This window comes from Hypomesus nipponensis, chromosome 13, assembly GCF_054491055.1.
Source record: "Hypomesus nipponensis isolate SF chromosome 13, ASM5449105v1, whole genome shotgun sequence".
Lineage (NCBI taxonomy): Eukaryota > Metazoa > Chordata > Actinopteri > Osmeriformes > Osmeridae > Hypomesus > Hypomesus nipponensis.
Window position 1 is genome coordinate 7775952 of NC_140373.1, and position 27977 is coordinate 7803928.

General features: G+C 49.3%; 1 protein-coding gene and 1 long non-coding RNA gene across 8 annotated transcripts; one reads left to right on the top strand and one right to left on the bottom strand.

Annotated features, from left to right (window-relative positions):
* LOC146259777 (uncharacterized) lies at positions 1-3042 on the bottom strand. The gene is made up of 3 exons (XR_014729513.1): positions 2938-3042; positions 651-835; positions 1-277 (listed from the first exon to the last, which is right to left on the bottom strand). It is a non-coding gene; the product is annotated as an uncharacterized LOC146259777 (long non-coding RNA).
* Positions 2271-27698, top strand: mrtfab (myocardin related transcription factor Ab). 7 transcript variants are annotated; one of them, XM_084670065.1, is made up of 20 exons: positions 2271-2402; positions 2971-3036; positions 5617-5802; positions 17341-17406; positions 20262-20317; positions 20541-20616; positions 20802-20954; positions 21439-21602; positions 21751-21897; positions 22034-22287; positions 22572-22740; positions 22881-23267; positions 23487-24314; positions 24345-24617; positions 24759-24965; positions 25193-25300; positions 25416-25556; positions 25673-25765; positions 26061-26121; positions 26235-27698. In XM_084670065.1, exons 3-20 carry the CDS (start codon positions 5676-5678, stop codon positions 26759-26761), a joined length of 3837 nt encoding a protein of 1278 aa, XP_084526191.1. In that variant the 5' UTR covers positions 2271-2402; positions 2971-3036; positions 5617-5675; the 3' UTR covers positions 26762-27698. The 7 variants fall into 7 exon arrangements, with proteins under 7 accessions (XP_084526191.1, XP_084526188.1, XP_084526192.1 ...); XM_084670062.1 differs by having other exon boundaries at positions 23487-24617; XM_084670063.1 differs by having other exon boundaries at positions 2285-2358; positions 23487-24617.
* The last annotated feature ends 279 nt before the right edge of the window (positions 27699-27977 follow it).

Below are 27977 nucleotides of genomic sequence, written 5' to 3' on the forward strand. Positions count from 1 at the left end.
CATAATTTATTTTCACATTACCCATTCTTAGAACTCATATTCATACAGAAAATGCATCACCCAGGGAACAAAATGCTACAACCAAAACTGAAGAATATGAATGATATGGTTAATCAGTGTTTTATGCAGCCTGTAGATGTAGGTCTTAGTGTTACTAATCACATAAGCTTTTTGTTTGTGTGGTATAATAGCTAATCCAGTTAATTCTAGTGTGTGTTTGGGTTTGATGTGGGAGGGTGGGGTTCTGGATCCAGAGTAGGTAGACCAATCTTGCTCCCTGTGGAGAGAATGAGGAGGCTAATGAGGTATGGGTCATTCAAGTCAGAATGGAAACATTATGTGCTAAATCCACTGCAACACGAGCCAATTAAACGAGGAGATTGATGAAACAGACCATTTTTGTACTATGCATACATACATGTAAAGTTTCACACAGTCAAAGAAACACACATGTACACACTCACACTCATAGAGACATATACACACACTCACACTCATAGAGACATATACACACACTCACACTCATAGAGACATATACACACACTCACACTCATAGAGACACATACACACACTCACACTCATAGAGACACATACACACACTCACACTCATGGAAGCACGTACACACGAAGCATCCGAGAATATCACTTACGTTAATGGTCATGACAGGGGCAGAAGGATATTGGTGTGGGTGTCAAGCTGTGTTTGAGTCAGCAACACAACGGCCAGCCCACCCAGAATGCCGCTGGTGGTAGGGTAGAGTTAATTGGCTATGCTGTGTTTAACTGTGTGGGTGTCCTTCCCTCCCTCCCTCATCTATGACTGACAGTTTAAACTCTGCAACAATTAGGTTAGGAGAGACAGAGGACGCAGAGAGAGAGAGGGAGGGAGACAGAGGCTGTCATTGAGCCGTGAATTAGTATTCAAGGTTCTTATCTTAGATAATGTATGATCTGCACAAACCTATGAACAATGCATAGGCTGCTGATGTTGTACATGTTACCTATATGTTACAGCAAATTTTTTTCAATTCACAAGAAATATTATCTCAACCTTCACACAAAATATATTCCACATGTACGGCCGGATTAGGTCTAAATCTTTCTTCATCCACAACCACAGAGGGTTGGCTGCTCCTTGAATAGGTCATTGGCCAGTAGCAGTCGCTATGAGACTATTGTAATTAAAACCTCTTAACACCCGTCTAGGTTTTAGGGCATTTCTAACCAGCCACTTTAAATGAGCTACCATCTCTCTTGTTGCTCTCGCATAGGCAAGGTGGTATAGTAATACTGTTGACAACGGTCCCATTGGCACCATCTACACTAATTGGAGGATATTATTTGGACTGATGGCCATTAAGTAATCCCGTCTTCTTTTGAAATGACAAACTATTGACTTAACTATAATTAATTAATTAATTTGTACTTCGAATTGGCTGTTTGTATCTCTGTTTCATGCGTGCTGGTTTGTGACAGCATGCATGACAGAGAATACTGGGAATACTGTGCTGTGGACTAGATGTTTTTTAATCAATGACATTCTGAACCTTGTCACTGCATACACTGTAGAAATCAGAAACTTGAGTAACCAACTGCAACCTCAATTAAACCAGGTGAAACCATCCCTCACAAGAGGCCATTCGTGTGCATGTGAGTAACACATTTAAAAACACACCATCACTTTCTGGAAACCAGAATCCAGTGGTTCATGGTGATAAACAGGATAACCAGTTGGGAAGAAAATGTATGGAGTTACAAAGCTTCTCTGCTGTTTAACACAGTTTATTTGAAGGATATTTTGGCTGTTGTTAAGAACAAGTGATGCTGAAACATTTTGTGTTGAGAAAGACATACAGTCAAACACATCAGCATCTGTGATTTCAAATTACAAATTTGTATATATTGTTTTGTATATACTGTATATTAGGAAGCTGATACAATAGGCATCGAAAATGTCGACAAACACAGCACCCACAAGTGGACGGTTCTTCGCTCACTGTCGATCTCAACACAATGTAGGGTGCAATACAACCCAGTAGGCGACGCTAAAGACCCCTACAGAGAAAGCCTCTTGATCAAAATAGATATTTCTACCTATATTTTTTTATTGACATGATAAGTTGTCTTTCAGAACAATAGAGAGATACAATTTAATTGCTACACTGTTCATTAAAAACCAGTTATTTTACTAACACGTCTTTAAACTGGTTGTCACATCGTTGCTAGGTAAGTGAATACCAGTCTGCGTAGCGGAGGAGGGTTTCCGGTTAAACTTTCCTTTGTGAATCGGAAGTGGTATACTAAAGGCGTCTACCCCAATTGTAACACCAAAGATAGCGGCATTGTTAAGTCGTCTGGGTACGGGCATTCATTACAACTTTGATATCACTTGATAGAAAAAGGTAATTCGCTGTTCTGAAGCTCAGCAACAAACATGTAAAGCAACGCCATTCGCCGCGTGACACAGACAGCCTGCAACAGCATCCTTACTTGTTTATGCTAAGGCTAAGCTAACTAGTTAGCTTTCTGTCTGACTGGGTTTGTCTAGAACGTTGTCTAATTTATGCGGACCACAGAAACTGGTGCAGTGACTAGTTAAAATGTTTGCTATATGTTGAATAACTTAATCGTTCCGCGGTTTACTATTCAGGTGAGCCTGAGTGCCAGACTTCTGTAGTTTGTTAACAATAGTTTGCTGGTCTATTTTGGCACATCATAACAGCTGCTCACTGGCACTGCGTACTAGCTAGCTAGCTAACTGACATCTGTGGCTAGCTGGGCCTGCTGTCTCTTGGATTTGACCAACCAAAAAACAAATTGTGTGTGAAAAATAGAGGAGAGACCATTTATATTAGATATGTCTAAAATCCCACGGCCTCATTAGTTGCACTGGGACTGGCTCAGGCTCAATACTCTTTGGTGTTGAAGGTAACTTACGGCACTGTCTGTGTTTCTCATCTTTTACTCCAGAAGTCGTCAAAGCTCTGCTGAAATGGAAAGTCCAATTCTAATGTTTTCAAGGATTTAGCTGCACAGGTAAGACCGATTACAGATCGCAATTCAGATCTTATGTTCATGTATTGGAATGTGGCTTTTACTGCTGCTGCCAATCAATCTTCAGATTTTTATGCAGGATATGGCGTTCTCGATTTTGCTATTGATTTATGCAGCTATTACATATGTCACACATATCTAATATGTGAACTGCATTACAGTGTGTTTTAAAATCTACGAACCAGGTAGGGTAGGGGATGATTAAGGTAGGTGTGCACCTCAGTTATGGTGTGTGAAGCTGGATCATACTAACAAGTGAAGGCGTGAGGATGAGGTATTTCAGTGAACTCGTCATTCCTCCCCCAGTCATTGTGTTGTACCAACACCACATGTCAGAACAACACTACCCTGGACAGGATGAGGGCTCGGTCAGGAACAAAGGTTCACAAGCAGGGATGAGGAAGCAGGTCTACAGTGCATATTCAGTGTCTCAGATAAAAACGTCTTCTAAATGAATGAGATGTAATGGTAACTGTGGCGGACTCACAAAAGCATAGGGGATTTGAAAGAAAAATGCACCTAAGGTAACCTTAAAGTTGGACAGCAATAGCACAGTAGTTTCCCATGTGCAAACTGTCAGAAATGTCATTGGGTTTCCTCATTCCTAGGTTTCAAAGTGGGGTTCTCATGGCTGTCAGTGAGGAACTATGCCTTGCACAGAAGACTGTGAATGTGTTCATTTCACAGCAGCACTTAAACAATCTCTAAAGCAAGTTGGTCAGACCTGATTCAGATGACTAGCCATCTGTTCAAATCTTTGTGGTCGTTCGACCTCGTTAAAGTACTGTGTGTGCTTAGCAATGGGGTGTCATATCAAACGTGTACAAGGCTGCTGGTAATGGCAATCTGCTTTCCTTTCTTTATGCTAACAGTTGGGCTTTAAAAGCAGCCAGGATTCTTAATCCAACTGCCATCAGTTTCTGAGTCTTCCTTAACTTGAATTTGTCCCAAGTAACTTGTACATCTAAACTGATTAGCTAACCTGTTTCACAGACATTTGAAAACTTTCTCTTCAACTCTGAGATCAGACCCCTGATAAGGTAAATGTGACTGTTGCAGTGTGACAGTGGAGGGGGGGGGTCTTTATAGGGTTAGGCCACTGCTGAATTCTTCATGTGGTCATTCTATGGCTTTTGTGATTAATCTCAAATGATCGATATGGAGAGATTCCAATTATTGTCTGCAACAGACCAACCCAGTTGAGGCCAGTCTGTGTAAGGCTTTTTTTGTCCTGGTTGCTAGGTGATCTAGGTCTGTCTGAGTGGAGGCCGGACTGGACTTCCTCACCACAAAACCACATAAAGTGGTCGTTTTTTCCAGAACCTGCTGTTGCCAGAACCAGTGTATCCTGCCCTGACTGTTAAATGTTAGGAGCTGTGATGCTATACCTCCACTGCACCCGAATAGAGAAGGGAGGGAGGGGAATAGAAAGGGAATGGGAGAGACCTAAAGGCTCTACTATGACACTGTGTGTGTGTTATAGCATGTTTGTGTGTGCGCAGACAACACTGTCTCATTGTTGACAGGCCTACTGTGCTGTCATTGCAATTCCCAACAGGGATAAACAGGACCACAACACACCAGGGAGTCTGAATGCCTTTACCACTGTCAGCCAGTCATTAGCGAGGGTTAGCATGGGCCCCTTTACACTGTAGCAGTATGTGTGGCTAAGTTGTATTTAGTGAAGTAAATGCATGTTGTTTTTTCAGTTGTAAAACTGAAAGATTGACTATATACTGCGTCGCCGATCCTGCAGTCAGTTCTTCTGATTGAGTCGAGGTGGAGAGTTGGTTAACAGTGGGAGGTACCGTCCATGAAAGTATCACAAACTACCTAGAATGGTTGAGCCTCAGGACTTAAGTGTTGTTTTTTTTATACCTGTACTTGTTTTCCAGTGAAGTCCTGGCTTGCATTGACCCTGAAGGAAAACCTGCAGGTGGTGGAAAGCCCTATCCTGCAGCCAAGTATTTTTTACTGTGTGGCACATACTTCTTGGAATTGTACGGAGCACAATGACATGCTTAGTGTTTTCACCAGCATGTTCTGGCCTGCTCCTACACTCTTGTCTCTCTGCTCGCCTGTCCTCCTCCTCTCTTGCCTCTATCCTGCTTTAGGAGGAGGAGTGAGGGGAAACATGTCTGTGCCCCCCCACCCTCTTGTATTACTGTCTTCTCTTAACTTTGGCAAACGAGCAGAGTAGCTGGGTGTCTGTGTCAGCGTGTAGAGTAGCTGTTGCTTAAGGCCTGTTCGTGATGCTAGGTCTCTGCCTTGTAATGCACGTTGATACAGATCAAGACTCGATAGTCACGCAGTCCTTGTCTATTTCAGTAAGAACGTTGTTGTATAAATCTCCATTGTTGGTGCATGAAGAAATACCTGTGGTGCAAAGTTCAAATGTGGTTGAAAAATGGGGGGGTTTGCCATTGTTTTGTTGCAATAGACAGTGATAAAATCCACAATGTAATTTGTTTGATATATTGTTTATAGCCAAGGAATGATTAAACGAGGCCCATAGTTGCAAGCACCAAACCAAAACCACTTGTTGTCATTGGTGTCCTATAGGTCCGTCTGTCACCCTGGCAACGCTGGAGCCTCCGAATGGGGAGGAGCCAAGTCCCGGCATGATGTTGGTCGCTGGGGCACCAGGCTCCGCCCCCAGCCCACAGAGCGAAGCGGTGACCAGTGAGCTTCAGGAACTGTCCCTTCAGCCTGCTGCAAAGCTGCTGCCTCTGAGGGAGAGGAAGAACGGTGAGTCAGTGATACTCGCTAACTTCCCCCAACCCCCCAGAGAACCTCCGCCAACCCCCCAGAGAACCTCCCCCAACCCCCCAGAGAACCTCCGCCAACCCCCCAGAGAACCTCCCCCAACCCCCCAGAGAACCTCCCCCAACCCCCCAGAGAACCTCCCCCAACCCCCCAGAGAACCTCCCCCATCCCCCCAGAGAACCTCCCCCATCCCCCCAGAGAACCTCCCCCATCCCCCCGGAGAACCTCCCCCAACCCCCCGGAGAACCTCCCCCAACCCCCCAGAGAACCTCCCCCAACCCCCCGATAACCACTGTGTGAAAGAACCAGTGTTGGATGTCATCCGTCAGAGAGAAAGAAGAAAGCCAGTTCAAAACATGATTCATATTTACAAAATGTTCACACTGTCTAAACGGTTCCTGGTTCGGTTCTTTCTATCCAGTCCTGTCATCAGGTAGGGGCATTACAGTTCAGTGTGTCTACAGCCCGGCTACATACATGGCATTCCCACCACAACACCCGTTAACGTGACCGCGATAACAGGGCTGTAGGTAAGAGTGTAAAGTAGATGGGGAGTGTCGGGCATGTCCCTGCGTATATCACTGGACAGCTTACCTCTCCACAGGGGGCGTTTACAGGAAACAGATTAGGTGGTCAGAAGAGGCGCGCGTGTACGTGAACACCAGTGACGTCAGTAGTAGCGGCTGATCGTAGATCATGGTGATCCTCTCAGACATGTTTAGATAAGACTCAAACGTTTCAGGGGGGTCTGGGTCGGGCTGGATCCTGCACTCCAGACCCCTCCATGTGAAGGCCGGCGCACCATACAGGCATCTCTGTGCATGTAATACTGTTATAAACATGTGAGTCTGCGGCTCCTTGTACACAGTTTAACAGTCAGTAAGCCTCAGTACCTCAGCTGGAACAAATCAAGACTGTCAAGCTGTTCATTGTTCTTAAATGGGTGGTGGCCATCCTGTTTTGTGCAGCACATTGATTTGACCGGCGTGCATTGATTTGATCTGAGGGTCAAGTTGAAAAACTTGATTCATCTTTGCACCTTTCAATGTAGTGGGGGTTAGTGGCTCGAAGATTTACAAAGGCTGGAAAGGAATAACTTCTGCCTATAAGGTGGGAGTAATGGCAGTGATGCACAGAGCCTTAAAGTGAGTTACAATGAGAAATGTACCCAAGGCTACGTGTTGGTCTTTACCTCCCACCCCCACCCCATTCTCAGTCTCCACACACACATTGCCGTAGCCCACGGCCACCACACCCTGTTTAAACACTCCCTTCCCAGGGCTGGTTGCTCCTCACACATGGCAGACTGCTGCTGGTAGACATGTTAAAGCAGGACCAGGACCTTCTCACTGTCCTATCACACCAAGTCTCCGATCGTGGGGGGGGGGGGGGCTGTATAAACGTGGCAGACAGCCATGTTTATACAGTCTCTGCAGTCATGTTCAAGTATCTGCTAATTGCACCAAACAGAGAGTTGGAGGGACTGACATTGTTTTGTTTATTGGAGTGTTTTCATGTCTTTCAATCTAGGATAGAATAGTATCGAACCTTAGGGAGCTGCTGCGTCAAGGAGTGTTGATGTCTGTCTGTGTGGGGAGGCAATACTGTGCACGAAAAATGAGGATAGGGTTAGTGTTGATAGTTCAGGCTCGAGTGTTATGACTTGTGACGGGCCGTCCCTGAATCCTAGTAAGGTGCTCCAACTCTGGTCATCCTAGAAAAGAATGTGTAAGAGCACTTAGAGATCATCTCAACCAGAAGACCCAGTCAGGGAAGGGTCTAAGAGGGGGAAAAACAGGAGGAGGAGGAGAGGGGAGGGGAAGGGGGGAGTAGCCTCGGAAGGAGAGATTGCATAACTGTGTAGAGAAGGAAAGATAGGGAGAAAAGAAATGGGTGGGAGGGCAGGGCTAGCACTGAAGCAAGGGGGCCTAACGGTGAGCTGGACTGTGGTTGGGCACCAGACATGTTTTTTTTCTTCTGACTTCTTCTCTAAACTGAGCTACAGAGTGACCTTCTTGATTTCAAGAGAGAGCACACATATCTCTGCTTTCAAAAAAGTAGGTGTTGCCTAAGAGAAAGGTTGGGATTTCAAGGCTTCGGCAATCCAAAGAGCAATAAGGAACACGAAACACTGTCAGGGCGTGCACACACTCGCAGACCGTAGCAGCAGAGATCGGGTGGAGCCACTGCTAGCAGACTTTCACCCTCTGGATCTGGAGGTGGACCCGTATTACTAGGGGGACAGAGTGGGTCTTCTCTCTCAGCTAAACCTTTCCGATCCGGGAACGTTACCCCACAGACAAACACACTTTCCTGGCATTCTGTGTGGGAGGATGGCTCGCTGAGCCTGGAGGAGGGTTGAACTCTGCTACTACACAGGGATATGGCAATACACCCAGGTAATAACAGTGCTAACAATGCTATGTTTGAAAAGATCAGCTGTGCGTGTCATGTGTATGTGTGTGTGAATGCATGTGTTTGCAGGTGTTTGTGTACCTGTTGCCTCTGTGTGCTGTTGTTGATGGCGGGGGAACTCCACTGTGAGAAGTATATACTGTGCAGTTACGCATTAAGTGAAAGTTTCACAGGGTCGGTTATCTCGAGAAAAAGCACTAAATGTTATTTATCCGGTTATCTTCTGGTTGAAGGTTTCTGCCCTGCAACATTCTTCTATTGGGACATGAGGTGTATTCTAGAATCATCTTCTTGTCACCATCATGTGAATAAATGATATGTGAGTGTAGTGAGATTTTTCAACTGGTGCGGTGGGACAGATCCCATTGTGGGATTGTAAAGGCTGTACAAGTTCCCCATATGTGTCTGTGTTCTATAAGATCATGTCAGACACGGGATAGACGGCCCAGGGTGACACACTCGAGGGGGCTGCAAGTCAGGGGAAGGCGTGAGGAGGGCTGGAGGCTGAGAAGGGCTCTGCTTCTGACGAAGGCTGAAGGCGAGGGGCTGAGGTGGGCTGGCTGTTGCTGGAGGCGATGGGCTGGGTGTAGCTTGGTGGGTGGGTCAGCAAGGATGATGGATACTCTTCTCAGAAACAACCCCTCATTGAAAGCAGCTGGTTCCCCACCACTCCTTCAGGATCTGTCAAGGATAGGGCAGGGCATTGCTGGGGGGGGGGGGGGGGGGGGTAATAGAGGGGTAGAGGGGGATGCAACAGGTAGCTCTGCCCCGGCAGGCATGACCAGACCTGGAGACAAGAGGACAGGCATTTTTGCTAATGTGAGTTAATTTTTTAGTTTGGTCGTGACACATACTTTAAGAACCGCTGGTTTAGAGTAACACGCTCTGCATAAGGTAAAGTTTGTGAAGAGTGTTTTGACAGTTTGGCCTATTCCTTTAATTAATTGGTTTTAAAGTTAAAATGGTTTTGGAATCAGTTCAACCTGTTAGGGCACATGAGTTATTTAGATGAATACCTCCAGCCAGAGTCTGTGTTAGGTCAGGGAGTTGGGGGAGGGGGACGTCCTCCAGGTCTTGTCATGTTAACCAGTCTGGGTACTTGCTAGTTTTGGGGTGGTGCTACTAAAGATAGGGAGAGAGAAGGGGGGGGGGGGGGGGGTGACCTGTCTGAGCAGAGGTCAAGTTGTCAGAAGGAGGGGGGGGGGGGCTTGATGATGGAGCTCTGGGAGACCTGTGTTGTTACTGGCGAGAGGTCAGGGTGTATAGCCTAGGGCGGAGGGATACTTTGAGGTTACAATTAGACATGGAAAATATTAGCCTAACCCTCTAGCTCTGTATGGGCAGAGCGAGGAGAGAGGCAGCTTCTAGTTAGCCTATGGAGAACGGCATGGCTAAATTGAAACTAAACTAGTTATCCCTAGCCCAGCTGTAAGGTTGTTATGTAACAGGGTGGAGAGGAGAGCAGCCGCAGACCAGGACAGACCCCAACATTTTTCCAGAGGAGGAAGAGACAGAGCAGAGAGAGGTTTGAGGAAAGGAAGGGAAAGAGTGGCTTGGGTTTGGGCAGAGTGGGAATTGTTGCAAAGGGGGGCAGGGAGGACAGGGGGTTCAGATGGCTGCAGAACCCCTAACACAGCTGTATCTTCTACTGGAACACCACAGCCTCCCCCCCTGTCCGACTCCCCCCTCCCTTGCTCTCTTCCCTCCATCCATCTCTCTCCCTCCTTTTCTGTCCTCTCTGGTTTGTACTGACAAGACAGGAAGTATATGTATTTCATTGTCAATGTCTCTCTGTCACTGGTCCAGTAAACACACATGCATTAACATGTGGCAGAACATGCATTAATCAGGGTGCTGAGTTAAGGTTCCTTTTCAGTCACACACGCCTGTTGGCACACAGACATACACATACACACACACACACAGCACAGCCAACGTACCTCTGTTGAGACATTGACATGCACTTACAGGCTCTTGCATATTTCCAGGTCCATCTGACAGTAGAGTTTGAGCATCGCTGCTGTGATTATTTCACTGATAACACTGTTCTCAGGTTTATTACCAGACATTTATCAGGCTGTCTCCAAGGATCTGCAGCCCTCAGCTATTGAAAGTGCTGCTTCTCCCAAACATAAACACACCCTGATACACACACACACACACACACACACACGCACACACTATTCTACAACAGTAATGTATGCTGGAAGAAATCACACAGTGTTTTCTACACACAAACACACACACAGAGTCCATGATACTGTGAAACTTGGTTCTCCTACCACTTACGTAAGCATTTACAGTACAATGACCACTCTCATTACCGTGTGTGTGTGTGTGTGTGTGTGCGTGCGTGCGTGCGTGCGCGCGTGTTGCCTCCACAGGAAGCAGTAGTGATAACAACAGGAGGTGCACTAGACTGTGGTGTAAAACATGCCTGGGTTTACCCCCTTCACTACCTCCCACAAGCTTCCAGTGAATGTCATCATAATAGATATCTTATCAGCGCTATGACCACACTACCTGTCTACACACTCACACACATATAAACACACTCACTCACACGACAATAGGCAGACACACCTGTTTGAAAGCAACTTTCCCTCTGACTGTAGACGGCTGCATTAAGACTTGCTACCTGGTGGTGCCTGTACATGATGTACTTATGAACAGAATGCCTTGTTGTGTCAGGTGTGTTTGTTAGCTGCACATGTGCTATGTTAGCTTAAGATCCTGATGGGATTGAATTGGTAAAACTCAACTCGCTCTCTGCAATCTCTTTCTACATCAGCCCTGAAAGCCAGCCGACCAGAAGAAATGTCACAGATAAAGCATTCGTGTTACATAAGACCTGGTTGTTATCTACAATTTGAAGAATCTAGTGAGAATGTTGCCCTAGTGATAGTGATCAGTCTTCATGGAGATGGCACCAAAATGACACGCCCCCAAAATAACCGGCCCCCTGCAGGTGAAGAGGGGTACATATCAGAGAGATGCTCATGTTGGCTTGTTTGACACAACCCAGACACTGTCCCTCCCCTGTTCTCTTTCTAGAGAGAAAAAAAAAAGAATGTTTTCCCACGTGACAAAACCTTTCCTTCTCTTTCTCCGTCCTCCCTTCTCTCTTTCTTTTTCTCCAAACCTCTTCCACTTTCTTTGTCTCTTCTCTGTCTCCTTGTCCCTGTTCTAAAGGTCTGAACTGTCACAGTGAGGACGGGGACATGTTTTCTGCAAAGTGGGGCATGAGGTTTGGGGATTTGGAACAAAATGATTTCAGATGTTGCTTATGTAACACTGTCTGGCTAAAACAGTCTGCATGAGGAACACCCCCTTTTCCTTCCTCTCTACACCCCCCCCCCCTCCTTGTGTGTGTTTCAGGTTCCTAAAACCTCATTGCTGTCTGTCTCCCTCCTGCTCCCCCTCCTGCTCTCCCTCCCTCCCTCATGCTACATGACTTCAAAAGCTAACAGCTGCCAGCTGCTCTCTGTATTTCAACACCCGACCCGCAACCTATGGATAGTTCTGTCTTCTTTCATTTTACACTCTGTATTCTGATTGTCTGCCCTGTAGCCTTTGCACTTATCTTCTCTCTCTCTCGCTCTCTCTCGCTCTCTCTCGCTCTCTCTCTCTCTCTCTCTCTCGCTCTCTCTCGCTCTCTCTCGCTCTGTCACTCTTTTCACGCTGCATAATGGGGAGGTGCTGATGTGTCTGCACACTGACCCCACAGGAGGGTATGTGTGGGTATTCAGGTGAACAGGACTCTGTTCTCGAGAGCTGTAATAATCCTGCCCGCCCAGGGACAAGCCACACCTTCATCCACAGCACAGCCACAGTCTTTGTTTGGGCCAGGCCTGGTAGACCTGGGTGGACTTCCAACTATAGGCCTTCTCTGTAAAGAAAAGGATCAATAGTAGGCCGATACTGGAGTGTGTGTGTGTGTGTTTAAGTGTTTGTGTGGCTGGGCGTGTCCTTCAACACTGATTACGTTCTTGAGACTTGGGTTTTATTACACACCTCCTGTTTGCACTGAATATTACACAGACTGTTTGGGTTTGTTTACGAGATCCCACGTGGACTGTAGGCCCTGCTCCTGTGTCTGTAGAGGTGTGTAAGGGTGTGTGTGTGTGTGTGTGTGTGTGTGCCACCAACACTTATTCATTGTTCAAACTTTCACTTTTTCGTAGCTCAGTTCCCTCTCAATACACAATTCATCATTCAGGTGACCAGCCTTCTCACATGACAGCCTTTCTTGATCATTGTCTTGGTGGGCGTCGGTTCACTCTTTTTTCTGTTTCTGTTGGTTCCAGTGGAGCTGCGATTGAGCCGGAGGGCTGATGTGTGCCTCAGCAGAGAACCCCCTCTCGTGGGGAGCGGGGAGAGGTGTGGAACACACCGTACATAAACACACAGGAACAGGAAGAGAGCAAATCACCTCCAAATGTAAACACTCGGCCTACTCTTGAGAATTCAATCGAGGGGAGGGGGGGGGGGGGGAGTAGATTAAAATCCAAATATGTTGTGGCCTGTTTGGAGGAATGTTAATGGCCGTACCATGGTGAGCTGACACACCTTGTTTTGGATTGAGTTTCTTTGAAGAAGGAAGTGAATGAATGGCCTGGACTGAGGTCATTGTTATGGGAGAGTGCGCGCGCGGAACTGCAGCTAGTGTACAGAGACACCTTGGCGTGCGTGTTTGTGTCGCGAAACACAGTGTTGAGGTGTCCTGATATGAACTGAATGGAGAGCGACCATGTGAGTGACAGATGAAAAGTGGCCTATAGATAGTGCTGATAGACACCTCCACACCTATCTATCCACCATCCAGGTGTCAAATGAATGAGAACTGGTAGTGGGAATACCACCCCAACACACACGCACACACAAACACACACACAGTCTGTTTGAGGCAGTCCTGCTATCATGGACAGACTGTGAGTCATATAGTCTGTATTAGCTGGGTGGACTGCGGTCATGTTTTAACACTAGTAGAATAGGGTTTGTTTGACTAAGGTGTCGACTCCACTTAGAAGAGATTCAAGGGTTTTGTTTTGCAGTCCTTCTTTTAAATGATCTTTGTACTCTGTTATCATGATGACATTTCTGATAGCCTCCATGACCTCATGATATTCTGCCATAAACTTCCCAGTTTGATCAGATAATTAGCTATGAAGTCATGATTTCTGGAAGTACCCTGGCTATGGAGTGAGGGGTTCGTAGGAACAACCTACCTGTGTTTAACTGGGTTCCATACAACAGTGTATAACAGCAAGCAGTGTGTAAATGTGTTAATATTTCACCCTATGGAGCCTGTGTGGGTCTGTAAGTAACCCTATCCAGTGTCCTCCCAGGCGACACAGAGCTGAATATAGCCCCCTTATGGCCAGCTGGCTGGACTATTTAAAACAGAAAGGGGAGGGGGGGGGGGGGCTTGTGGTCACTATCAGGGAATCTGTCAATATGCTCACACACACACACAAGTTGGAATCTTTTTGAATAGTCAGAGAAGCAAAACTAGCAGGAATTGAATATAGTTGCAAAGAGGTCATGAAAATGACAGATTGAAATTCAAACATACATCGTTTTGCTATTAACTTTAAGGAGATTTCCAGTCATACATTCACCCAGCGTGGTTCCTGTCTGTGTGTTTTAGTTGTTTATCAACAAGCGGCTCTGCTTCCCAGGGCTGGGCTCTGTGGCCTGCCCTCAGGAGGAGGGGAAGGGATCTCTGTGGCAGCAACTCACACTGGAGCAGTGAATGAATGGCAACAGCTGAGCAGGAGGCCTATCACAGACAGTGTGTGTGTGGGAGGGGGGTGCTGCAACCACAGCGATCTCTCACACTCTGCTCTACTCTCTGCTGCACTCTCTGCTGCACTCTCTGCTGCACTCTCTGCTGCACTCTCTGCTGCACTCTCTGCTGCACTCTCCACCTCAGCTGCTGCCCTCTTTTCGTTTCCACTTTCTTTCGTTTTTGGGGGGTTTCATCTCTACGACGCCCTCGTTGATTTCCACCTCTTTTCGGCCACTTTAGTGTGATAGCCGTGTCGTGACTCCCAGACTGCCACGGCACAGGGACAGTGAGGGAAGTATAGCGTGACAGGGAGAGAGACTACAGGAGAGACAAAGCGGGAACCTACGTCAAGGAGAAGCAAGACTGATGCACTCTACTATCAAACAGGTTTTTCTCAACAAGGACCTCAGAGACCCCTGAGGAAGGAGCTCTCCTTCCCAGGGACCCAGAGAGAAGCTAACGGGATCTTCATGTGGTCCTCTTTCTTAAGAACAGGGAGAAGCTTACCCGCCCCCCGCCCTTCACCCTAACCTAGATACATTCAAAACTCCGCTCCTTTCCACTGAACATTCAATGTTGAGGGGATAATCGATTTCCTGAACCTTGAAGGATCATGCTGGACACCAATCACAGTCTGTGTTTCGAGCTCTCCCCCCTGGGGTCCCCTCCAATGGGAGAAGGCGGGGAGAAGCCGGACCTGGACTTGGACAAACAGGCCTACCACAATCTAAAAGAAGGTGGGCTTCAGCACTGCACATGCTCAGTAAAGACACGAGGAGAACATCCTGAATGATCCATTTGTGTTTGTCTGTTAAGATAGATGTTTCATTTACCTCATTAGTTGGTGGTATATTTGCCAGTAGCCTGAGATTGATTCCAAAGGGGCAATCACTTCTGTCAGTGTGTTTAATAACCTCCTGTCCTATGAGCGGTTGTCAGCTTTGTGTGAAACATTTGTGTGGCTGTTCCACAGCCTGTGTAGTGGTCTGTCACTCTGGTAGCAAACTAGTGTGTAATAATCAGCCAGTATCCAAGTGATGAGGCCATTGATTATCATTCCGCTTCTTGGCAGAAGTTTTCCTATGCCTACGTGTGTGTGGGTGTGTGGCCTACTCTTTACTCTACGAACTTTATGAGGTGTGCATTTGTATGTGGGTATGAATATGCTTCATGCCAGGTGTGTGTGTGTCTCCAGTGCCAGGTGCAGGGTCTTGTGGGACAGTGACGAAGGAGAGCCAGGCAGACATGTTTAATTAGGTTTAACGACACTTGAGCCCTCAGACAGACAACAGGACATTGGACATGGCCCTCATCTGTCTCTCTCCTTTTCTCAGAGCCCTGTCTATATCTGGGCTTCACTCGCCCTTTAACCCGTCTTACTTTCCTCCTTCTGTCTGTCAGGCGCCTCTCTTTCTCTGTGCTGTCTCTTTCTCTCCATCCTGCCTTCTCTCTCCCCATCCTGCCCTCTCTCTCCTTCATCATGTGTTTCTCTCTACTTCTCCTCCCTTTTGCTGTCTAAGTTGTGAACCAGAAACCTCCTTCCCTCTCTCCTTTATTCTGCCCGTCCCGTCCCATCCCTCGCCTTCTTTTCCTCTATCTGTCGTTCAGTCCTCTCCTCCTTTCTCTGTCCTCCGTTCCCCCTCCACCCTCCGCTCTCCTCTCGTCCTACATTGTCCCCGCTCAGGCCTGCATGGCCAGCCACACGCGGGTGCACAGCAGTGGTCTGGTGTCGGAGTGACAAAGAGGGGAGGGTTGGGTGTGACCTCACCCAGGCTCTGGAACGGGAGGATGTGGTGGGCGCGAGTGAGAAAGGGAGGGAGCGTGAGAGACGTCATTCAGTGGCCCATCACTGAGTACATGAGAAATGGATCCCTCTCATTGGAAGCACCAAGAGGCATGGCATCCATATCGCTGCATGCCTTTGCATGTTCCCAAGGTTATACACCTTGGGAACCCTAACAGGATTGGGAGTCTGAGGTGTAAAACGTGCAAGGGGCCGTTTAATGTGTGTGTGTGTGTGTTGCTGGCACACACACAAACTGAGTCCTGATGACAGGCAGGAGGCTCTAATTCCCATGGTGCTGTGCAGATGAAGGTCGCAGCAGCTGACTGGTCGGTACAGGAACCCTGTTCGGTGATGTCATGGTATCAGCACCAACAGGTGCGGCGCATGGCTGCCCACGACCCTCTGGAACGCTGGCGCTGCCCCAGAGAAGCACGCCGATAAACACACAGAGCGACAACAACAGTAGCCTTCTGTTTCTAGGCATCCCATAAATACATGCTGTAGGCCACAAGCAGAACAGGTTGTGGTGACATCCCACAACGATTTGTGTTGTCATGTTTATGATTAAAGACTGGTATTTCCCTTCAGATTATTTGTATAGGCTTGCAGCTTAATGTCAGTGAATGTATGTGCTCCAGTTACTGTACTTCCTGCTGTTTTCAAAGACCAACATTTGTTTTTTGCTGACACTATTTCTGCACAGAAAGATCTCAATCTGGAAGCAGATTGAAATACATCTAGACAGTGAAATAGAGAGAGAGAGACCGGAAAGAGAGATGTGTGCTGTGTGTTTTGTGTTGGTTAAATGATCAGTGATAATTGACAGGCTTACTTCACTTCCCCAAAGAGTGTCAGAGTCTCCATAGAGACATAGGCCAGTGGTGGGTCTTTCAACCTCTGCAGTGTGTAGCTCAACTCCTCATCGATTTCGGGATGCTCTTGATTGTACTGATGTCATTTACCCTAAGCTATGCAGGAGAGAGGGAAAGAACATGCAGCACATTCGAGGAACAGTGTTCTGATGTCACCATGCGATAGTCTTGCTGCCATCTCTCTTTGAGTCTGTTATGTTACTAGTGCTTCCTGTTTTGAAATGGCGGCGTGTGAGGCCTGAAGTTTCAGTCTCATGCCTGCTTCGCCCCCACCCCTCCCACTTGTACATCAATACTGTGTGTGTGCACGCACGCATGTGTTACAGTACACATTTGAAAGAGTTTAGCAACAGGAAGTGTGTGATGCCACTCCGCCCTCCCCGTTCCCTCTTCCTCTGTCACACAAAGTGAGGGAGGGGGAAACGAAAGAACAAAACAGCCAGCAGGTTCCTGCCCTCCGCTCAGCCCTGCTCTGTGCGCCGACACTGTTTGTTTACCCCGGGAGCTGTTCACTGTGGTCTGGGCCTGGTGACCACAGAGGGATTCCAGCCCTATCCTGAGGAGGACTACCCCCACTGCTGCTTTATCACATCCTGACTGCTGCTGACTCTCTCTCTCTCTCTCTCTCTCTCCCCCCCCCATCTGTCCCCATGCAGTCCTCCAGCTCAAACTACAGCAGAGACGAACGCGCGAGGAGCTGGTCAGCCAAGGGATCATGCCACGTAAGTTTATATCCCCTGCCGTCCCTCCTTCTGCACACGCCGCACTGACCCGGTCACGCCGTGACTCTGTGGACTGCTGTCTGTGCGCGCGCTTCCGGAACGGTCTGAGCATTCCCTAGAGCCTCCTGCCTTCTACTGGCATCAAATTCTAGAATGCTCATGCCATTCTAGAACAGAGCACAATCAAAGTTCCAAAACAGGTGCCATCCACAGAAAGCGTCCATGTCATTTCCTGGTAGAGTGGTGGAGAGACCAAGCATTAATGCCCCAGGTCTGACTGGGGAGCAGGGCATTATGGAAATACTTACTGACCTGAAACCCTTCACTGTTCATTTTGCGTCATTTAGACCTATAGCGATCATATAGGCCAGCCTTTCTCTCAGACCCAGAGCGTTACCAGCTATCGACAGAGACACGATCATGATATGTTGGGCTATTTTTGGTCACTTGACTAATTCTGCTGTAAACCCTGAGTCTGGGACCACACGTCTGCCTCATGGTGTGATGTGGTCTATGTTAGAGCCATAGCCTGGTTGGCGTTGGGGTTTTTTTTTGTTTGTCTTTTTTTGTTGCTCTGCTTCACTTTGGCCCATTTTATGCCAATTTTGGGGCAGTGTGCAGAAGAGAAGGGTCTGCAGGATTCTGGTTGTGCTGGATCCTGTGTTGATCTGTGTTGGCTTCGATATTCTCCAGTCTACATTGATATAAGAGGTGCAGTGTTGTGTACAGTTACATGTTATACTGTCTTGAATTTGTGTTGTATAGAATGCAGAATTGTTGTGTGTGTGTGTGTGTGTTGTTGTGCTGTTATCCAAACATACCAGCTTCCTCTTCTGTCACTTCCTGTTGCAAGTGTTGGGTTTTGAGAAGAGGAAGAGGAGATAGTGGGGGCTGTGGGAAGGAGGAAGTAAAGCACAGATCTTCTGTACTAACAGTAGGCCCAAGGAGAATATACTAAAAGTCTAGTACACTCAAAGTATGTCACAGTATGTCCTAGTCAATGACAGTGGCTAGTAGTTCTGCCAGGCAGCTGCAGGTTGAGATTCAGAGTAAGAAGGTGTAGCGTCAGGCTGGTCCTGGTTCAGTGTAACAGGTCTGAAGCTGGGGGAACCAGGTACAGCTGTCCTGTCTGGCTCCCTGTCCTGTCCCATCTTGTCCCACCATATCACCTGGCCTGCCTCCCTCTCCTGAGGGCCCTATCACCTGGCCTGCCTCCCTCTCCTGAGGGCCCCATCACCTGGCCTGCCTCCCTCTCCTGAGGGCCCCATCACCTGGCCTGCCTCCCTCTCCTGAGGGCCCCATCACCTGGCCTGCCTCCCTCTCCTGAGGGCCCCATCACCTGGCCTGCCTCCCTCTCCTGAGGGCCCTATCACCTGGCCTGCCTCCCTCTCCTGAGGGCCCCATCACCTGGCCTGCCTCCCCCTCCTGAGCTGGCCTGCCATGCTCTGCCTGTTTGCTGTCCTGTGACCATGCAGACAGTCTGATAGAGATAGACAGACCTCGGGACTTTGTGAGGGCTTAGCAGAGCTCATGCAGCTTCCTTAGTGTCGTCCACCTGTCTGCAGACGAGGAGGCCTCCCTGGCACCAGAGACAGGCTGTGGACACGGCCAAGCCTATTACAGCAGCCGGGTCCTGTGGAGTCAGAGGATTGGAGGAGCTCTAGAGTGTCTTGTAATCCCACTGCAGGGGGGCATGGGGTTCTCTGCTGTACACAAGAGAGCCTGTGTTTCAATCCCTCCCTACCACTCCAGGCTAAGGATGAGCTACGGCTGATAAACAGAGAGGAGAGAGAGAGAGCAAAAGAAGAGAGGGCAGAAGGAGAGTCAGTCGAGGAATGGAGACGGGGCTTGGGATGATGACGTTTAGAGAGAGCGAGAGACGAGGCGGTAAGGTCAATCACATGTCGCCTGATGCAAGTGAGTCAGTCAGTAGTCCCATGGTCGGCTATTCACTAATCATGCCTGTGGAGAAGACCCCTGTGGCTCCCTCTAAGGCGAGCTATCATGGCCCCCTGCACACCCCCCTCCAGATAACCTCACAAACACCACATCCACACAGAGGAGTGCGCTCTGACACCAACTCTCTGGGAGTTGGTGTCAGAGCGCCCAGAGGCGCCCAGAGGCGCACGATGCATCACACACACACACTCACACACACACACAAGATGGACACTCCTACACATTCATTCTCTCTTTCTCAAACACACAAACACTCATCTGACCCACCCTAACCCTCCCATGTGAACTCATACATCATCACCCCCCTTGCTCAATCAGGAGTTACATCACTGTCGTCGCCACTCTTTTCCCTCTTGTTCATGTGCAAGCCCTGCAGTGGACCTGACCACCCCCTGTATGTTTTACATTGACTGGGACTGGAGGAACCAGAGCATGACGCCTCAAAGTTCCTTTATTAGTTACCAGTTTGTTCCTTCTTGAAAATGTTTGAGGTTACATTTGTTGTGCAGGTTGGAGACACTGCAATCCATAGTTGAAAGCCGTCCGTAGTCTGTAAGGCTTATCCCAGGATGCTCAGGTGCAGGAGGTGAACATACCATACCATTGTTGTGGTAAACGAAGCACAGAGGGAAATGCACAGAGCCAGCCTTTCTGTCCTGTAAAAGACCGACGGCTGACCTTTAGCTTGACCGGACCAGTTCTGCTTTGACTGTGTGTTCCTCTAAAGCAGTTTGCGAACTTAGTCAGCGAAAACGGCAGCAGTTCCGCCAGACCCACGAGTAGGACTGAGCTGTCTCCTGCCCGTGTGTCCATCTCAATCTCCTCTCTGTAACACCTCTCCCTTCCCTCTCTCGCTTCCTATACCTGGCCATCGCTCCATCCCTCTCTCCACGCAGCGCTGAAGAGTCCGGCAGCCTTTCATGAGCAGAGGAGGAGTTTGGAGAGAGCAAGGGTGAGTCTCACTGTTTTGCCGTCTCTTCATTCCTATCGATGGAGCAAGTCGACGGGTGCACCCTCTCTCTGAAATTCTCATGGATCGTTTCTTCGGATGTTTTTGTTCCACATTCTCTTTTCCATACTCTTTCCCCTGTCCACTTCTCCTCTCACCTTCCACCTTTTTGGCCAACTCTTCTCACCTCATCCTCCGCTCTCCCTCTCTCCTGCGCTGCCCTCAGACTGAGGACTACTTGAAGAGGAAGATCAGGAGCCGCCCTGAGCGCTCTGAGCTGGTCAGAATGCACATTCTGGAGGGTGAGTGTCTTACAGCGCCCCTCTAAGGGCTAATAGGGTACTGCACCAAATGACTTGTCTATTGTGCGGGCAATGACCACTGTATCTCCCACAAAGTACTCGTGTGTCCACAAGTGACTTGTTTCAGAGCCCAGTAAAGTACTCGTGTGTGTGTGTGTGTTTGTGTGGTGCTGTGGTGTACACAGAGACGTGGGCAGAGCCCTCCCTGCAGGCCAAGCAGCTGCAGCTGAAGAGAGCCCGGCTGGCTGACGACCTCAACGACAAGATCTCCCACAGGCCAGGGCCCATAGAGCTGGTCCATAAGAACATCCTGCCTGTACCCGTCAACTGCCTCCTGGGTGTGTAGTGTACACACACACACAGACACGCGCACACACACACACCTTGCAAGACACACCACAAGTACTGCACTTGGAGTGTAGTCATGCTTAAACAGCTCTCTGGTGTCACAATACTGGTGTTTGTCCTCTTGCTAAATGTTGGCCACGGTGTTTGTTAAACAGCTTTCAGCATCCACCATCCTTGTTGTGTAACCATCTCCAACTGTGATTCTCGTTGCTGCGAAAAACAAACTTAAGTTGTCTGGTTGTTTGTTTGTCAATCATCACCACTACCAACATGAGGAATCCCTCCTGCACATTAGTTAACTGAAGACGCATTGTAGAAATGTCCTGTTGATTGACTGGACCTCTATTTTGAAGGCAAGCAGGTCCCTGACAACATGCCTTCAGACAAAGATTTGTTTATCTAAATAAAGGCGAACGAACATAGTAGACTTGCAGTTATTATGGTCATGGTAACCCTCCTCCCTCCCTCTCTCAGACTCTCCCAAGGGGGCCGGAGGGGAGAGCTCCTCATTGGACGAGGACAGCAGCGATGCCTTGTCTCCGGACCAGCTAGCCAATCACGACTCTCCCATGGGCTCTGTCGCCCAGTTGTCACCCTCTGACATGCTGACCCAGAACGGAGACATGTCCCCCACGCAGGTACAAACCGGTTTTACATTTGAATGTAGACGGTGACAGTTGATCTGAATGTATGTCTTGTGTGAATGTGGTATCCAGTCAGAGTTGATAAGTCTGTTCGTCTAGACTATTACCATTCCTTGTAATGACTAATCAGATGCTTTCTCAGTTTCTTTCTCAGCCCCCTCCTCCTCCTCCTCCACCACCACCACCGCCACCGCTGTTGCTAAGTGGCACAGACTCCTCCCCCCAGCTGAAGATGACCAGTGGGACGCCGACCCCAGTGGCTTCCCGTAATACTACCGGTCAGAGCAAGGTAAGATCTGCACTCCCCGAAACTCTTTTGGTGTCGGAGTGTGGATGCTGTGCTTAGGAGTTGAGAAACATAGTTTTCTGAGACCAGAACATTTGAATAACGTTCAAACACTTCTTCCTCCGTCGCCCTCCCCCAGTCCCACTCCAAGTCGGGCTCGGACCGGCACCCCCAGCGCCCTAAGAAGGCCAAGGACACCAAGCCCAAGGTGAAGAAGCTCAAGTACCACCAGTACATCTCCCCGGACCAGAAGGCCGAGCGGGAGCCCCCCCCCCAGCTGGACTCGTCCTACGCCAAGATCCTGCAGCAGCAGCAGCTCTTCCTGCAGCTGCAGATCATCAACCAGCAGCAGCAGCACTACAACTACCACACCATCCTGCCCGCCCCGCCCAAGTAAGACAGGGGCCTGGGGGCACGCCACACAGAAGGGTGTGGGTGCGTCTATACCAGCGGGCTTCAACAGCCCCTGATTCAAATGAAATGGTCGTTATGAAGCTCTGCAGAAGCCTTTCATTTGAATCGGGGGGAGGTGGAGGAGGGAAACATCTAGATTCTAGAACATACAGGATAGTGGCCCCTGAGGACCAGGGTTGAAGGCCACTGGTCTAAATAAATGTGTGTTCCCCCCTACCCCAGTCTCTCCATGCTGAACACTGCTGTTCCTCCTCTACCCTCAGACCCCCTGCAGAGCAGCCTCCTGCATCCAACCCCGGACCCTCCCCATCACGCAGTGTTCCCACGACAACGCCGGCCCCCTCCAGTCAGAGCGCAACTAGCCGTCAGAGCCAAGCCTCCGTGGGAGGGGCCAAACCAGGGACTCTGCCAGCCAACCTGGACGAGTTCAAGGTGAGGAGAGCTGAAGAGAAACACAGTACATAGACCCTGTAGCACACTGCAAAACCACACCAAATTCTCTCCCATTAACAAAGCCCATTCTACAATATGAGTTCATCCAGCCATGTAGTAATACCTGTGTTGTCCTCCAGGTGGCAGAGCTGAAACAGGAGCTCAAGCTGCGAGGTCTGACTGTCTCGGGCACCAAGAACGACCTGATTGAGAGACTGAGAAACTATCAGGAGCTGCAGGACTCCTCAGCCAGCCCTGCGGGCCCCAAACCCTGCCAGTCACAGTCCAACACAACCCAGCCCGCTCCTACCAGTCACGGCGGGACTACCACACTCGCGCACCAATCGGCAGAGCCTAGCACTAAAGTGGCATCGTTCTCATTGGCCCAGAATGTGACCCCAGGGCGGATCATGCGCTTTGGCAGCACCAGTTCTTCCCCGCCAGTGTCTCCCTCTCCATCGGAACGTTCTCTGGCGGCCATGAGCCCTGACGAGACCAGCTGTAATGGAGACATGTTTGGAGAGATGGTGAGGCTGGCCTAGTTTAGTCTGGGGTTCAACTCTTTAGCTGTTGCTTATGAGAGAAAGGGTAGGGGTTTTTTTGTGGAAAAGCTAGTGTTCAATTGTGTGGGGGGAAAAGATATTCCAGGCTAAAAGTCATATTGAATATCCATCCAGTCATCCTCACAGGAGATGGGATCTAACCTCTTCTCCTCTCCTCACCCCTCCTCCCCTCCCTTCCCCAAGGTGAGCTCTCCACTGACCCAGCTTACCCTCCACCCCTCCCCCCAGCACCCCGGACCTCCCCCACTCCCTCTCACTCCCCAGGTCAAAGAAGAAAACCAGAGGCATCTCCAGTCTTCCTGCAGCTTTTCCAAAGCCCTGCCCCTTGGGGGCTCTGCAGCCCAACCTGCTGCCCCGGGACAAAAACCCTCAGAAGGGCAGGCCATGGACACGTCCTCCCTGGACAAGGACCAGATGCTCCAGGAGAAGGACAAGCAGATTGAGGAGCTTACCCGCATGCTGAGGCAGAAGCAGAGGCTGGTGGAGACCCTCCGCTCCCAGCTGGAGCAGGGGAAGACCGGGGGAGGAGGAGAGATGGAAGTAGGAGAGGGGAGTGCAACACTGGCCGTGAGCCAGTGTGTAGAGGCCCCCACCAAAGCTCCTCTGCCCAAGCCCTCTGCCCCACCCGCGCACCCCCCTGCCCAGACCAATGGGTTGATAGTTGAGGTGAAGAAGGAGGTGGAGGCTGAGGGAATGGAGGGACTGCAGGACGAATGCCAGATGAAGACACAGACTCAGCCCGCCCAGTGTTCCAAGCAGACACTGCTCAAGCTGCAGCAGATCCACCGGCTGCAGGTCCAGCAACATCAGCAGCATCAACAGCAGCAGCAACAGGTCCAGCAGCAGAAGGAGGTTAAGGTCCTTCTGAAGCAGCAGCAGCCACAGCAGAAGACAGAGGCTCAGATCCTGCTACAGCAACAGCAGCAGCTACAGCAACTCATCATCCAGCAGACCCAACAGAAACAGCTCCAGGACCAGAAGAAACAAGCCCAGGCCCAGTTTCAGACCCAGGCCAAGCCCAGTTCCCAGTTTCAGACCCAGGCCAAGCCCAGTGCCCAGGTCCTGACCCAGGCCAGTGCCAAGGCCCAGCAGGCCAACACCCAGGCTCAAGTACAGGGGAAGCCAGCTCCGACCCAGGTGCAGCTCCAGACCATCCAGAGTAACCAGGCAAAGACCTCGGTCCAAGTCAAGCAGGTCCAGGTCCAGACCCAGGCCAAACCATGCCAGGTCCAGAGGCAGAGCCTGGCTCAGCAGAGAAGACAGCTGAAGACCCAGAGACATCAGCAGAAACAGCAGGCTGTATCCACACAACAGGTAAACACACACCACACAGACCAGCTACATAACGACATCACTCTCTCCGTGGCTTCCAAAGTGTTTGCTGAACTCTTAATCATCTCCATCACTCAGAGTGCAGCCCAGTGATGGATAGTGTTGTTGTTCTTCCCGGTCCAGGTCACCCCTGTCTTCATCAGCCAGCAGAATGGCACCCAGGTGTCTGCCCAGACCATCTCACTGGACCTCCTCAAGTCTCAGACCGCACCCACCCTGGTCACCGACGGCAATGGAAACCATTACTTAATAGCACTGACCAATCACAGTCCTGATGGCCAGAACAGCGTGTCCTCATTGGGCAAAAGCAGCGGACGCATTACACTTCAGGTAGGGGTGGGGCTGGAAACTGAAAAGATGTAAGGAGAGTGAGATAGTTGGTCTAACATTTCTTTCAAGCGTTCCCTATACAGTAGATAATGACACCTATACTGTCACCTTCAACTCTGTTGATATACAACAACTGGTTTTGTTAAGGTTTAGGGTTAGTCTTAATTTGGCTAAATGGATCTTGTGATGACGTCGTGACTCCAGCTTTCCCTTATCTCCTGACACAGAGACTGCAGTCAACCCCCAGCAAGCTTACAAGCCAATCACCTCCCCAGACTTCCAGTACAGAAGCCCAATCAGAACAGCCGGATCCCGTGAGCCAGCCAATTAAAAAGGTCTGGAGGCTAAAACAAAACTACTATGACAATAATGAGTTTTCTTCTACAAGTGTGCCGGCTGCTTATTTCCAGACACTAATTCTGATCATTTTTCCCTCTTTCGCCCTCTCAGGGACAGAAGGCGGGTCTTCACCTGGAGACCAATGGCGTGTCTGAGCCCAGACAACCAGTTTCTGCCCCGCCCAATCTCCAGCCCTTCTTTGATGAGGCTTCAGACTCTGACAGCCAGAGCACCATGCCTCCCTCTCTCAAGGTAAGGGCTGTGCTCTCAGGAAGCAATCTCCCCCGGCTGCTACTTCTCATCTGCACTCATTTTTTTCTTCAACCTTTAACCTTCCTTCTCCACTTCTCACTCTTCCATCTTCCCAGGGGGAGGAGGTGTGTCCTCCATACGACAGACACACATTGTTCACCCCCCCCTCCCCTAAACCGACCTCCTCTCTCTCCACTCAGCGCTCCAAAGTATGTCCCGCACTGCTCTCCTTTTCGCTCTCTCCTTCTGTCCATCTACCCACCCTCTTATCTCAAAGTCCCTTCACCTCAGAAGTACTCTCTCATAGTCATCCAGTTGATTACAATTGATTACTATTTAACAACAGTTCAAATTTGGAACCGTTGTTAAATTTGCCTGCACCCCTGCCATCAGTCATGTGTGCTGCTGAGTGAACTGTGTCTAATGTGAGTCTCCTTGCAGCCCACTGTTGTAGCGAGTGCAGTAGCTCAGTAGTGTCTGACTAAGCTTCTTGTCTGTCTCCAGGAGAACGGTCTGAGCTACCAGCAGATGGATGACCTGTTTGACATCCTGCTTAAGAGTGGAGGTAGGAGCAGAGAGAGGCTGGCTGTTAACACTTGTCTGTGTGTGAACAATATCCAGCACAACAGAATACAGCGCGTATTCTATTGCTAACATGTTTGTCTCTTTTCCAACTAGAAATCTCTGGGTTCAAGGCCAATCCTGACCCCTCGCTCGCCCACCTCCACGCCACCCCAACCTCTCCATCCCCTCCCCCGTCTCCCCTCCACCTCTCCCCTCCCACCCCCCCAGAGCCCTCCCACCACGTCGCCTGCACAGGAAGTGGCCGCCTGGAGGACTTCCTGGAGACTACCACGGGCACGCCCCTTTTAGGGGTGGAGTCAGACGTGGGCCTTACATTGATTGATGACCTCCACAGCCAAATGCTGAGCAGCTCTAGTATCCTAGACCACACCCCCTCCCCCATGGACACCAGTGACCTGGGCTTCTCCCCACACCCAGCGGGGGGGCTGGACTTTGGAGACCCCACCCTGGACAGTATGGACTGGCTCGACATCTCCATGGGTGGTGGTGGAGGAGGAGGGGGTGGAGGAGGGGGCGGCACCAGCCTGGCCCCTCTGGGACCTCACGCCCCAACCAGTGTGTTCTCAGCAGACTTTCTGGACAGCACGGACCTACACCTGCAATGGGACTCCTGCTTGTAGCCTGGGAGGTCAACATAGACACTTTTACACACACACACACACACACACGTGCACACAACAAATACATACCCAAAAGCATACACATGAAGATGCGCGCTGCACACATACACACAGACAATACTGTACCACACACACACTCATGGTAGCTAGCTCACACTGTGTGCAGAGTCCATCTCTATTTCTCACCAACACACTCTTCCTATGCTGACGTCACCACTGCAGCCTCTCACTTATGCTGGAGGAGAGGAACCAACAGGTCAGTGGAGACCTGGAGCACCGCCCCACAGCACCACGCCCCCTGGCTACAGGGCCCATTGTAACGCTGGCTAAACTGAGGCTGCACTCCGGTTAGAATGGGTCCTTCCATGATGACATGGAGTCAACGAGCCGGGAGGACATTGTCACCAAGTTTGCTTTAGCAAGAATATTTTCACAGTTTGTGAAAGAGGTCGAGAGGTACAACATTCTTCTCATGTCAGTGGAGTCACGCTCACCTCTACAGCGCACCCTAGTGGTGGAGTAGAGTGCAAGCCAAAAACCAGTGACCAGTGCCTCCAACTTTGCACTTAAATGAAAAAATACATAAATAATGTAATGACTGAGAATCTGGTCATAACCCCTAAACACCATTGTTTGAAACCTGCTGATAAAATTATCCATAAACCTCATTGGTGGAAACTAGCTGATGAACGTATCCTCATTGGTGGAAGCCAGTTGATGAACTGCACGTCATTGGAGGTTGGTTAATACTGAAGGTGTTCACTAGACCACTATGCATTGCTGTATATGGGTGTGTAATTGATTGTCCATATTATTTTTTCCTGGTTGCTTAGAGACTAGCAGAGGGAAATAAAGGGTCTGGACTAGACTTCCAAACATCTTGGACCTTGTCCTTTTTTTTAAATACAAAAAAATAAATCATGTGATAACTTGAAAATCAGTCCCTGTTGTCCATTTTGTTCATGGTCATCCTAAATGCAATCTGATTTTTTTTTTAATGTTCTGATAAATGCATTGAATGATGCAGACATTTGTAAACCTGATGTAGTTAAGGTTGATGGCCACTAGAGGGATATCCTGTCTTCCAAAACCTTAAGTGCCTCCTTCCCCTTCACTAGTAAACATGACAACATCTATAGCCGTATTGCAGAAAAATACCTTGTTGGGCCTTCTCTCTTCCAGTCTTTTTTCCTCCAGCTTTTCACTCGTCTTTTCG

Excerpts from the sequence above, each read along its gene's own strand:
- mrtfab (XM_084670062.1), top strand. The coding sequence starts at position 5,676 with ATGATGTTGGTCGCTGGGGCACCAGGCTCCGCCCCCAGCCCACAGAGC. Across the intron at positions 20,955-21,438 it reads ACCCGTCAACTGCCTCCTGG|ACTCTCCCAAGGGGGCCGGA; the intron begins GTGTGTAGTGTA and ends TCCCTCTCTCAG. Across the intron at positions 25,557-25,672 it reads CCATGCCTCCCTCTCTCAAG|GGGGAGGAGGTGTGTCCTCC; the intron begins GTAAGGGCTGTG and ends CCATCTTCCCAG.